Source organism: Moschus berezovskii, chromosome 25, assembly GCF_049115385.1.
Source record: "Moschus berezovskii isolate FMDL1 chromosome 25, NW_MosBer_1.0, whole genome shotgun sequence".
NCBI classification, from domain to species: Eukaryota; Metazoa; Chordata; class Mammalia; order Artiodactyla; family Moschidae; genus Moschus; species Moschus berezovskii.
The window spans coordinates 22,763,053-22,777,264 of NC_142484.1; the positions used below are offsets into that span (position 1 = coordinate 22,763,053).

Here is a 14,212-nt window from a genome sequence, read left to right on the forward strand (position 1 = left end):
TCCACTCAATAAATTAGGAAATCTCCTGGTAATTTTCAAGTCAAAATTTAATTTATTCATTATTCTTGATATTTAAGAATAATTATTTGATACAATATAAGTTGGAAAATAAAATATTTATCTCTGTTACAATATCAAAGAAGCATTTCAATCCAAGCCCCATTAAAAACCATAAGTAGAAGGAATACATGATTTTGGAAAGATAAAAAAAAATGAAGGTTAATAGAAACCATCATGAATGAAAATTATCACCAATTCACACTGAGATGGTGGTGTTACTACTTCTTAACTTATGTGATTTATAATACTCAACACTCAAGAAAATATGTGATAGAATTACTTCTATATTGTGGGTTTGCAGGGCAAGGACTGTAACTATTCATCTTCTTTTTCTTTTTTTCTTGCTTTTTTATTCCCTCCCCTACCCCAGCCCCCCAAATTTTTATTATTCACCTTTGACTACTCATTCTAACACAGTTCTTGGAATAACAGTACAGTCAGTAAATATTGTACTGACATGTTCTTTTTATAAAATGCAGTTAATTCTTAGCAATTCCTCTATTTATATAGTATCTGGTAATTAGGTTATTGTTCAAGAGCATAATTAGGTATCTGATATTAGAAAAGGCTAGTATAAAAACACAAGCAATGGTCCTTTTAGTTTTACTTCCCTATTTCATACAAAAGGACAGTGAGGATACACTGTTACAGTTAACACCAAAATAACCTATTCATGTAGTGAAATTACACAGAACTAATGCTCATTTCTTCAAATGTCCAATGTTTTTACACCTTTCCAAGCATATTAAATACTTTTCTTTTTTCTTAAACGTGGAATATTGAATAAATTTCACCTTTCCTTTATGATTTAAGCTCATCATTATAAGCATCCATTATTATGCTAAAGCAGCATTAGTTTAACTACTTCCTCTCTGCCTAAAATGTGTCTGCTCTTATAATCCATCGACTCCCATCTCACTGACCAGGTTTAGGTTCACCTATAATATGTTTTCAAAGCACCTGGAACTTCATATTACAGTACCACACTTGGAGCTGTACATTTATTTGTGAGATTTGTCCCTGTGCTAGATTATAAGCACCATGGGGGCCTGTACCTAGTCCAGGGTTTGATCACTATTGTATCTGCGGTGCCAAATATGGCACCTGGTGCACAGCAGGCTCCAAGTCTAGACTATCTGAATGACTAAATAACTAAACACCTACTTCAGTGCATACAGTTCCCCCCCCCCACCACCAAGCTATTTGTTAAGGGAAGTCAAAGAATCAGTGTTTCTAAAAAATATGTTGAAGAAAAAAAGCCCCTACATGAGAGTGTAAGAGTACAGACCCCAGCTTTAGGGTCTTGTGGTAACTGTTTTGACTCTTAGGCCTTTTTCCGTAGAGGTTGTATGGATAAGGGTCCCTTAGTCATGAGATTTTGGGCATTAAACCTCAATTTCCTCCTCTACAAAATGATGATAACAGTCCTACCTCAGTGGGTTACTGTGAGGATTAATAAATAATCTTGAGGAATAAAACAATAAAGTGCTTATCACACTGCCTGAAATATTGGAAGTGTTGATGCTAGCTGCTGCTATTAGTTATGTGTCACATTCCTAATAATATGCTGTCTTTCACATATGAAGATGTTATTGACCCATCACCCATTCAGGGTACACCATTATGCACCCTGAATCATTTCTTCAGTAGTTAAAAGATGCACCCTGAATCATTTCTTCAGGAGTAGTTAAAGGATGCACCGTGAATCATTTCTTCAGTAGTTAAAGAATATGCTCACAACAATCAGCCCATTCAACCTTTCCCCATTAAGACCAATGCCTTTATGAAAGCCTCATATATTAGCTTTAAAGTAAATGCTTGGCTTTCATTCATAACCTATTTCCACTAAAAATATGCATGTCTCTATGGTTCTACTTATGGCATGGTGTGTTCGTGAGATGCTGGAAATCTTATATAGCCCAGAAGAGATGATAGAAAATTGCAGAAAGGACAGTCCTGCTGGATATTAAACTACACTTCTTGTTCATATATTTAAAATTTTCATTCTCCTTTCTACTATATTAAAGTATGTGTAAAAAGAAAAGTATGTGCACACTTCTTTTCCATTTTTTTTGTAGCTAATTAATTTGAAGAGGGAAAACAAAATCCTTTATTGTTTATTATTATGCTTTTTACCAACATTATTTTAAAGAACTATAAATAGCATAAACTGGATCCTTTGAATGTACAGCTAGCACAGATTTTGAAATACATACTGGGCCTTCAGCTTATGATGTTTATTGTAACAGTTAAAGGGTAATTTTCTTTTAAAAAGGTATGATTTTTAAAATATTCCCAAAGTGCTGAATGTGCTAATTGAGGATACATAATTTTTAAATGATGTATATCGCAGATGAATGTTTATCTCTGCTTAGGTTTAAAGAACAGTATAGATAATCTCAAGAACTGAGAAAATTAGATTTGTTTCCCTTCTTATCTGACTACCTAAGGATTTAAATTACAAAGCCAACCAAGAACCACTGACCTTAACCAAGCAGTCTGTAGGATAAATAATAAGATAGAGAAGTTCTCCACCCCATATATATGTGTTGGTAAAATTAACCTTTCCTTTCAGGTAACTCTGAACTTTAGAATCAAAGTTTTAACTGTTGCTGGAGACCATGGATGGAGGATGCACTGCTTTGGAGTTTCTCAGTCACTGTTTCTTCCTTCACTGTGGTCTTGATGACTTCAGACACTCCACTCGTTCCAAGCACGCAAGGCAAACTTAAAAACACTTCACTATTTATATCATAATATCCCTGAAAGGAAAAAAATTAGGATTAGAGCTGAATCACTGCGAAAAAGTTAATATCATAAATATGGATATTTTCTTCCTTTTCTGGTCCTAGCACTACAAAGTGATACAAGCTGAATTTTTTAATAAACTTTGTTCATTTATTTTCTAAATGAACTCCAGTTACTGTCTCAGAAAATGTTTGTGAGATGGGAAGAATTTGGTCAAAGATACTCCCTTTATGGGGAGGTAAGCTAGCACCCTGCAATATGGGTAACAGGCTGGAGGTAAAGAAAAAAGACTGTCATTGGTTTGATGCCTGGAGCACAGAGGGGAAAGCCCAGGGATGTAGTGAAAGGAGGTGACCTGTTGTATCCCAGGGACTAACTTTCTGAGCTCCATATCCAAAGCTGGCTTTATTCCATTAATGCTGGTGCTCCTGCATCTCACAGGTATACCCTGTTTGTCTGTCCTCTCCTCTCTGTATTTCATTGTCGCCATTCCCCGTCCTGGACATAGGGAAGGTCAGCACTGAAAGGGTTAAGCATCAGGCTTTGGTTCATAGTTTTAATTCCTTGGTAAAGTAAATTAGGCAATGCCAAAGGTTGTGGATTTGATCCTTGGAGGAAATGTGGGCCTTACAAAACGGAGAGTAAATTTTGAAGGGTTTTATTGAAGAAATAAAAGATATTTTTTTATATCTTTCTTCCCTGGAGACCCTCATTTTCATAACTTGGTTCCTGTTGGTTTAGTTAAACATGGAAAGTTAAGATGTTGTGTCCACCTGCCTTGGAGCAGACCCAGGTCTGAACTTTTTCAAATCCTTGATGCATTTAACTTGAAGGATATGAAACATGCAAGCATAGGTTACATAGTTCAGATTTATGCTCTACTGGATTAAGTTTTTCTTTAATGTCTGAAAGCATAGTTTTATAGTAGTCCTTTTTGGGAAGAAGCCAGTATTATCTAAAATTATTGGCAAAGTTAAATGTATTTTATATAACAAAGTTTTTAGAATGTTGAGAAGTAACTGAAAAAAAAGTGATGAGTAAATGTTTAGGCTGAGATTGTTTCAATAAATCTTTCAAAAGTCTTATTTTAAAATGCTGTTAATAAATGTGATTTTTTTTTCTTTTTAAATTCATTTTCCTGAGAACACAGCTATTTGTTTTTATTGTAAAACAATAATAATAATAAAGCAAACTCTCAAAAAAAGAAAGAAAAAAGATTGTTAGAGTGGATTCCCAGGGGAGGGGCTTAACATGGGCTCTGAGTGCAGTCAAATTTGGTAACCTGTTTTCAGTTTTCCCTTCCATGTTTTATTTCCCTTCCAGTATTCCTAAGTTTTTGCAAATACTTGGTTAAGCATTGTGCTTTAGGGACTTTATACTTGGAATAAAGCAGTAAAGGACAACCTGAACTGGAGAAATAGACTGATGACCAGCTAAGACCAGTTGGCATGTCAGCCTGGGGTGACCTGGCTGGCTGAGGAGATAAATGACAACCGGAAGTTTATGGAATACATAAATGCTTCTTGGGAATTCCAAAAATTAATGGGGGTGAAGGGCAACCTGGTAGAAGTCCAGACTTCCCCTAGCCAAGCAAGATAGGGGTTAGACCAAACTATCTTCTCCCACGTGTTACTCTAAAAGCTGGTGATAGTGAAGATACCAGGTTACAGTGTGAACAGCACTTTTTTTGTTAATAATATAAATATTTAAAACTATGATAAGAGAATGAGAATAGCAATTACCTTTGCTAAAACTGATACAGAATGTACTTTCTTTTTATCATTCACAATACTGTCAAGCAGGTCAGCTACTGATAGTCCAACAGACCATGATCTCTGACCTTTTACCCTTAATAGTTCCATGGCCCTAGGTTATAAAAAACAAAACAAACAAATCATGATTTCAGAAAACGCACAAAATATGTATGTTTAGTTTTAGCTTATGTATAAGGTATTAATTAGATATTTTTATGACACAGAAGAGTTATATGACAATTGTTAGGAAAACCAACAGATAGCCCAGTAATTAAGCTTTTCTTAAAATATTAGGCAGTCCACAGTGAGTCAATACAGATGGCCTAATAATATAAACAGATGCTTACCACCACTAATACTTACTAAATATGAGCTAAAACAATAAATACATCAATTTTGCCCATCAAAAGTGGCAAAGAATAAAAAGACTAATGGGCTTCCCTGGTGGCTCATCTGGTGAATCTCCCTGCAATGCGGGTGACCTGGGTTCAATAACCCTGGGTTGGGAAGATCCCCTGGAGGAGGGAAAGGCTACCCACTCCAGTATTCTGGCCTGGAGAATTCCATGGACTATATAGTCCATGGGGTCACAAAGAATCGGACATGACTGAGCAACTTTCACAAAAAGACTGATAACTACTTTTGCAGAAGCTACAGAGAAACTGGCATTCCCATAACTGCTGTTCAGAGTACAAAATTATTTTAAGAGGAAGACTTGGCAAAACCTGATCTAGAAATTACTCTTCTAGGAATCTGTCCTGTAGCAATGTGCTCAACTGTGCGAAGATACACATATAAGTATGTTTGCTTTGTTGGAGACAGAAAAAATTCTGGAAACAATTCATCCAAAGAGGACTTGTTAAATAGATCACTACCAAATGTAGCGCCATACAGCTCTTGAGAAGAACATAAAGTACATTTATGTGTACAATATGGGAAAATATCCAACATTTATTATTAAGGAAATAAAGCAAGTTGCAAGATAATACAAATAGCATAAATTTATTATAAAAACAACAATAATGATGATAATCCTTGCAGAAGCATGAGAAAACAACATTTGGACACATGGATGCTAAATTGTTAATAGCGGTTGTTTCCGGAGAACGGAATTACCCTTGCTTTTCACTTTTCACTTTATAGACATCTGAAGTATTTAAAACTTTATCTTTGCTGTACACCTAACACAACACTGTAAATCAACTATACTTCAATTAAAATATAAAGTTTCATGAGCGCATACATTCTTTTTGTAACTAATTAAAAATTATACAAATTAAACACGTTTGAATTCATTCCTCTTGAAAGCTACAAATGCAAGATTATATACAGAAGCAGATTAGAATGGATTATACAACATATTGCTATTCTCAATATGAGGCTATTCTTTCCAGTTGTTACAGTCTAAAAACCATAAACTGAAGGTTTAAAAAGCTAAAATCACCTGAATCAGAATTCAGGAAAGGATGTTATATTATGATACAGTAAAATAACAAATGGCATGAAAATATATAGTATGTAAAGTCCAACCCATGGGGTCCAGACCCCTAGAAGGTCTCTGAATAAACACAAAAGATTCAAGGATCTGTGCATTATACTTGGTTTCTGCCTGAAATTATAATGGGGGTTATCCATTCACATGAGACTAATTTCCAAATGTATTCAACTAGGATTAATAAATGCATATTGATTTTTAAGTGGTATGGGCCAATTCTCCTCTGCCTTTAAGAAAACAGCCAATATCCTCAGATACAGGATCCTATATCCTAAATATAGAAGTGGTAAATCACTGCCTACAAATAAAGAATCTATTCCACCCTTTAAAAAGTCAACTGCGTATCTAAACATTAGGCTTGCAAAACAGTCTTAGATCTACTTTGAGATAAGAAATCAAAGAACAGAAAATACTGCTCCCATGCACTCTGGATTTGTCCATACTAGTTAGTTTTATTTGCAGAAGCCTGGTAAGTACATGCCATGCAGATAGCCATTATGTTAGCTATGAAGTGTATGGTTTTTAGTTGGATACATGCAAATCTACATTCAGCGTTACCTGTTGGACAGCTGCATCAGAGAGTCATGACTTGTTACTTCCTCTTGGCCACTCCATATGGGCACTAAAAATTAAATGAAAAATTATTATCTTATCAATAACTCTTAGGAGGAAGATGTGATAAAGGATCATTTGCAGTCAAGGGTACTGGTATCAAACTTCATTAACATTTCCCCGCTTCTGGACAGAGTTACATATTTCCACTGGTGGCATTATATGTGCTGTACTGATTGCCTGGGGTGAGAAGACATAGAGCTGCAGTTCCCTCAAAACATGATCCCAAAGTCTACTTGCAGCCCGTTACCTGTTTTCTCTCAATAACACTGGGCCATTTTACTGACTGAGTAGAAAGATTTTCTCAGCAGGCAGTGTATAATAGGCTCCCATGTGCTGTAAGCCCTTGGCATTTGCTCCACTGGGAACCACACAGACTAATTTCTATCACCAGATGACGAATAATTTGGTCACCTACGGCTTCCCTGGTAGCTCAGCTGGTAAAGAATCTGCCTGCAGTGCAGAAGATCCCTGTTTGATTCCTGGGTCAGGAAGATACCCTGGAGAAGGGATAGGCTACATACTCCAGTTTTCTTGGGCTTCCCTGGTGGCTCAGGTGGTAAATAATCTGCCCGCAATGCGTGAGACCTAGGTTCGATCCCTGGGTTGGGAAGATCCCCTGGAGGAGGGCACGGCATCCCACTCCAGTATTCTTGCCTGGAGAATCCCCATGGACAGAGGAGCCTGGCAGACTACAGTCCATGGGTCGCAGAGAGCCAGATACGATTAAGCAACTAAGCACATATACTCTGGATGAGACTTCCACAGCTGTTAGAGAGCAGGGTCCTGTTTTCTAAGAGCATATTTGGGTTTTCTATTTCCTCTCACTACATCGTTTATAAAAACATTTTAAAAACTCAAAGCTATACATGTGAAACAGATATCTATACCATACTTTAATACGAAATTTAAAGTAACATTCTGAAACCTTTTTAATAGTCATTGATTTCTCATCACTGTGAAGACATTCTTTGATACAAATCTTTGGGTAGGCAAAATAGAAATACATTCAGATATGTAAGACATATTTTATGCTTAAGATACAAGTCGTCTTTTTCTTGTTTTATTTTTTTGCTGTGTCATGCAGTCTGTAGGATCTTAGTTCCCTGACCAGGGACTGAAATCAGGCCCCCGGCAGTAAAAGTGTCAAGCCCTAACCACTGGACTGCCAGGGAATTCCCACAGCTCTTCTAAACTGCATTAAAAATTAGGCCAATTAGTGATTTCTCAGCATCAGCAACAAAGGACACCTTCCTTCCTCAAACTGATTGTAAGATTCCAGGGGCAGGGATCATGTGTCCTGTATCCTCTGGCACAGATTCTCTACCAAATGAAAGAACGCACAAGAGGCAATACAGAACCAACCTCACATACAATCCATAATTATATTAAACAAAGAGGAAAACATACTTGGAACTGTTAAGTTGGAAAACATGGAAAAGTTTTAGATGTTTTTGTTGTTGTTGTTTTTATACACATATATACTTGTAGATATTAAAAATCAGTTTTTATCTTTATGGTTCCCTGATTATTTAATGTTAATGGGGTCACCAGAGATTGCAGTACAGATCTTTCAGTTTCAAGATACCCAAGAGAGAGAATGACTGAGCTAGAAAAGAAATGAACACTATCGAGATGAATAGAATGGCAGATGGGATTTTGTATCTCCCTTTTTGGGAGAAGATGATTATGGCTTTGACTTTACAAAGATTTTCCTATGAGAAGAATTCAGGACATTTGGAAGGCTGAAGTGAAGGGGAAGTCATTTTTCTCTGATAGAAATGGAGTTCACAGTAGTACCATGACAAGCTCTTGAGGATTACCCCTTTCACTGCAACAGACTGGATAATTTGTGGGAGATCCTCAAAAGTCCTCAAAGAACGTAGCAGCTTCCAGGCAGATGCCTGAGCATCTCTGGTTCGGTTAATTAAGATTAAAAAAAAAAAAAAAAACCGCTGCGTCAGTGTCTATGTCAATGACAGCCACTGAAGGTCATAGAAGTTTTTATATTAAATAAAAAAGCAAAACCAAAAATTGTTACATGAACAATATAAATGCATGTGGACAAATTAATAAGGGTCTTTTTTTTTTTAATGTTTCACCTGAATAGGACTATGCATGAATTATTTTCTAAAAAAAAAAAAAAGTTTGGTACATTATTAGTATATTCACAATAGACAGAAAATTGCAGGGAAATGTCTGCTAGATGAACAGCATTTACAGACCTTGGGAAAATAAATAAAAAGAGAAAGGTAGGTATGGGAAAAGAAAGGACACCAAGAAGTCTGGAATTTAATTATGAGTATTACTGCTATTATTACAAACATAATCACATGTTTCCTCTTTCCTCTCTGAGTTTAGACTTTTAAGAGCCATGGGAAAACGATGTTCAGAGAGATGGAGAAAGCTTCACTATGTTCAAATTTGCTTTGGACACAGTCATTAGGATTTTCAGTTAAGTTTAGATAGACTTATTTCATTTTTTGTTCACTTATTGCCCAACCGTTCACACTTCCTAAATGTATATTTATCCTAGTTTAAGGATCCCTTTCAAATATTGCATCTAATCAATCCTTATCTTTCTGGTTCTATTCCTTAAGAACAGTAATCCTCTGGTCCCAAAAATTTTAATAAAAAATGACCATGGGATATTTCTTTTCCATTACACATAACACCTACCCCTTAGGTAAGAGTGCACACAGCAGATGAGTTAACACTGTTCTGAGGTCCAGTCCTTGGATTTCTAAAACATCACTTGAAGGAGTTACCTGCACTTTACATGATTTCATTATCACAGCTAAAAACAGCAGCTCCAAATCACATGTTGTAACTAATTTGGTGGAGCATAACAATGACCTATGTTACAAAAAGATGGTATCAGTATCATTCATTCATTTCAAAACATATTTACCGAGGCCATTCCAAGTTTAAGGAGTTTACAGTCTGGTGGGGTGAAGACAGGTAAACATGCAATTATAACACTTACATATAACAATTATATAAGGAGTATTATAGAGGCATGAACTTACTTAACCTGGAGAATTAAGGAAGGCTTCCTGGGAGAGGTGGCACTCAAGCCCAGTCTTGAAGGATAAGAAGGACTTAGCCAAATGAATGGATGTTCAGAGAAAGGAAGTATCAGGTGCAAAGGCAAGGAAGCATGAGAGTGCATGAGCCCCTCAGGAAGCTGCAAGTTGATCATGTGACTAGCATAAAATGCTTGTCAGAATGGCAGAAGATGAGGCTCAGGAAGGAAGCAGGAAACAGATCCTAAAGGGTCTTACATGTCATGGAATTCTTCCCCATGTCATGCTGTAATTGTCATTTGTAGAGGAAATAATTTTACTTACACATATCTGTTATTCTTATAACTGTTTCTAAATCTTAATGTTGCCTATTTCAAAGTGTAGTTTTCCATGTCCCTTTGCCAATTTTCTATTCCTCACCATCTTTCCATCTTGATCACTGTCATAACAGCTACCATTTATTGAATGTTCATCTGTGCCAGACACTATACTAAAGGCTTAAGAGAAATTATCTAATTAAGTCACCGCAAGAAAAAGTACAACTTTCCAGTCAAACCCAGGGTTCAAATCTCAGTTCTGCCCTTACTAAATGTGTAACCTTGGACAAGTTGTTAAACTCACTGTCTTAAGCTTCCTTGTACATTGATTTGGATAAAACCACCACCTCCTTCTTGGGGTGTTTTTAAATTTTAAATGAGATTAAAAAGCATTTAATACACACACTAAGCACTCAATAAAAAAATAATTCTAATTTTGCTATGGTGTCACCAATACAAAGACATAACCAACTGGTGTCTACACATGAAACCAGCAGAAAGTGAGTCTCTCAGTCATGTCTGACTCTTTGTGGCCCCCAGGGACTGTAGCCTGCCAGACTCCTCTGTCCATGGAATTCTCCAGACAAAAACACTGGAGTGGGTAGCCATTCCCTTCTCCAGCAGATTTTCCCAACCCAGGAGTCGAACCCAGGTTCTCCCACATTGCAGGTGGATTCCCTGGTGTCTGAGCTACCAGGGAAGCCCAAGAGAGGGAGCCTCTAATCCAAGCGAAGACTACCTATCAGTGCACGCGTGCCTGCTAAGTCGCTTCAGTCTCTCAGTCATGTCTGACTCTTTGCAACCATATGGACTGTAGCCCACCAGGCTCCTCTGTCCATTGGATTCTCCAGGCAGGAACACTGGCGTGGGTAAGCCATGCCCTTCTCCAGGGGATCTTCCCAACCCAGGGATCGAACCAGCATCTCTTATGTCTCCTGCATTGGCAGGTGGGTTCTTTACTGCTAGCACCACCTGGGAAACCCAAGAATACTAGAGGGTGTAGCCATTTTCTCCTCCAGAGAGGATCTTCCCAATGCAAGGACGGAACCCAGACCTCCTGCATCGCAGGCAGATTCTTTACCGTCTGAGCTACCAGGGAAACCTACCAATCAGTGGATGTAACTATTTCTGAAACAAAGTAGAAGACATGATAAAAAGTGATCTGACAGAAGTCCAAGGCTCAGTGGTAAAGAATCCGCCTGTAATACAGGAGATGCAGGTTCGATACCTGGATTGGGAAGATCCCCTGAAGGAGAAAATGGCAACCCATTCCAGTCTTTCCTGGAAAATTCCATGGTCAGAGGAGCCTGGTGGGCTACAGTCCATGGGCTCACAAAGACTCAGACACGAATGGGCATGAACATGAGATAAGACTAGACATAGGGAGTTGGGTTGGGGAGTACATAAGTAGCTTCATTGGCATTCATAATGCTAATTGAGTATGGATTCATGAATGTTTGGTCAACTATGTTTTAAAACATATATATACATTATACATATATTCTATGTATCAGTTTAGTTCAGTTCAGTCGCTCAGTCGTGTCTGACTCTCTGTGACCCCATGAATCACAGCACGCCAGGCCTCCCTGTCCATCACCAACTCCCGGAGTTCACTCAAACTCATGTCCACAGAGTCAAGTAATCTCAATTCACATCCATCTACATCTATTTCCAGTTCGTACTTGAGAGTTCCTTTCCTTGTACTTAAAAAAAAAAAAGATTTATTTATTTTTTGGCTGTGGTGGGTCTTCATTGCTGCATGTAGGCTTTCTCTAGTTGTAGGGAGTGGGGGCTTCTCTTCCTCATGGTGCATGGGCTCTAGGCGCGAGGACTTCAGTAGCTGCAGCTCTCAGGCTTAGCTGCTCCAAGGAATGTGGAATCTTCCTGGACCAGGGATGGAACTGGTGTGCCTTGCACTGCAAGGCAGATTCTTAACCACTGGACCACCAGGGAAGCCCAGGTCCTTGTGCTTTTACCCTACTTCTCTTTGCCTCTCTTAAGGCTCATCAATACTGCCTATTTTAGTCATTTTCTGTATCAGTCTCTAACCTGCCTAAAGACAGGGTCTTTATTCATTTATGTGGCTCCAACGGCAGTCAGCAAAGTGACTTAGGTTTACTTATCAAGTCACACCATCCTTTATTTTCTCTTTACAATTTGAGATATTCATATAACCATAATGTAAAACGTTCTTATTCATTCAAAAATTATAACTTAGGGGACTGGCTACATTTTGGTATTCCAGTACTTAAAAAGAATGAATGATATCTATATATGTTATTATGCAGTTATTTCCAAGTCATAATAATTAGAAAGAGGGCGAGGTGGAGAATGATGTATGATGTATATTTCATATGCTTGTCCTTACACAGAACATTTCTAAAAGGTGGCACTGCTTCGAGAGAGAGGGACTAGGTGTCTGGCATAGAAGGGAGACTTTTTTCACTACATTATCTTTTTGTACTATTTAATTGTTCTGCAATGTGAATGTACGACTTTTTCAACTAAAAGAACAGCTTAATAATTTACACTTTCAATAAAGAGAAGGTACACAGACAAAATTCAAATTGGATCAGAATAAACAGCAGCTTTACAAAAAAATAAACATCTTGAGACAATATATGGTTTATTACATTTAGCTAACAAAAGCTTTTAACTCAAAGGAATGAAGGAATCTATGCGATGATACGATCAGGAAAAACTTCAAAGCGTAAAGTAAGAGGGACTTGACTGAGACCTTGAAGAATAAGATTTGAATATGCTGAGTGAGAAGAAGGGATTATGAAAAAAGTAAACACAAAGGGCAAAGATCCCTGTGCTGAAGCAAAGCTGTGGGGCAGGGCTGAGATGCACAAGACCTGGTTTTACTCCTGCTTTGACTTCCTGTAGTGGTCACTCCTACTATTCCTGCATTCATTGCTGACTCCCTATCACAAACTGTAATTGATGACCCTTTGAGTGGCTTCCAGCTCTCTAACAACATGACTGCCTCCATAACTATAACTGGGAAGGAAGATTAGGACTGTATTTTGGGACTACTTGAATGGCAAGTAAAAGAATTTAATGATTTGGTCAGAGGAAGCCTGTGAAAGTTTTTAAAAAGAGGAATGTGATTTAGGAAGACTGAATTAATCTGTGAAACATACTGCAAACCCTGTAAGTTTTAGCTAATATCATTATTAATTTGGCATCATTTATAGGGTACACTAGAGGGAAAAGCGGAGAAGGCAATAGCAAGCCACTCCAGTACTCTTGCCTAGAAAATCCCATGGATGGAGGAGCCTGGTAGGCTGCAGTCCATGGGGTGGCTAGGAGTTGGACACAACTGAGCGACTTCACTTTCACTTTTTACTTTTATGCATTGGAGAAGGAAATGGCAACCCACTCCAGTGTTCTTGCCTGGAGAATCCCAGGGACGGGGGAGCCTGGTAGGTTTCCATCTATGGGGTCACACAGAGTCGGACACGACTGAAGTGACTTAGCAGCAGCAGCAGAGGGAAAAGAACAAATTAACTGGGAGATTTACAATAATCAGACAAGCAAGAGATCAAGATGGACCAGAACTCGAATGGCAATAGTGAGTAACATTTGGGGTCTTGGATTTATTTGAATCCCTAGACATGTTACTCAAATACATCTGCTGCACGTTCTTACTTGCTCCCCTTTTCTTGTTCTATTGATTAGTCTTTAGTGTCAGTAAGCATTTTGAGCCTGAAAAGCTATGTCTGCTTGAATCACAGTCAGGTTTTATAAAGGTTTATTCTATTGCCTGAGTCTTTCTAGCGTTGAACTTTCTAGGTAGCCAGTGCACATTTATACAGATTTTAAATCTTCCTCCATTCCTGAGTTAAATGATCATTTCCTCAAAAGCAGAGCAGTTCTTTTCTACATTGTGCTCTACCCCTCAGCACCTATAGGATGAATAAAGCAGAAGAAAGCTGATCGCCGAAGAATCGATGCTTTTGAACTGTGGTGTTGGAGAAGACTCTTGAGAGTCCCTTATACTGCAAGGAGATCCAACCAGTCCATTCTAGAGGAGATCAATCCTGGGTGTTCATTGGAGGGACTGATGCTAAAGCTGAAACTGCAATACTTGGGCCACCTCATGCGGCGAGTTGACTCACTGGAAAAGACTCTGATGCTGGGAAAGGTTGGGGGCGGGAGGAGAAGGGGACGACGGAGAATGAGATGGCTGGATGG

The 14,212-nt window shown here is 38.1% G+C and overlaps 1 protein-coding gene across 3 annotated transcripts in view; it reads right to left on the reverse strand.

The window, feature by feature from the left end:
• Positions 1 to 81: 81 nt before the first annotated feature.
• UEVLD (UEV and lactate/malate dehyrogenase domains) overlaps positions 82 to 14,212 on the reverse strand; it is a 53,035-nt gene continuing 38,904 nt past the window's right edge. For 2 of the 3 annotated variants that reach the window (XM_055416015.2, XM_088832082.1), the window contains 3 exons: positions 6,616 to 6,679; positions 4,551 to 4,674; positions 82 to 2,822 (listed from right to left, as the gene is read on the reverse strand). In XM_055416015.2, the coding sequence (XP_055271990.1) occupies positions 2,655 to 2,822; positions 4,551 to 4,674; positions 6,616 to 6,679 (356 nt within the window). In that variant the 3' untranslated portion in view covers positions 82 to 2,654. The remainder of the gene's footprint in view (positions 2,823 to 4,550; positions 4,675 to 6,615; positions 6,680 to 14,212) is intronic. The other variant, XM_055416016.2, reaches the window with a different exon arrangement.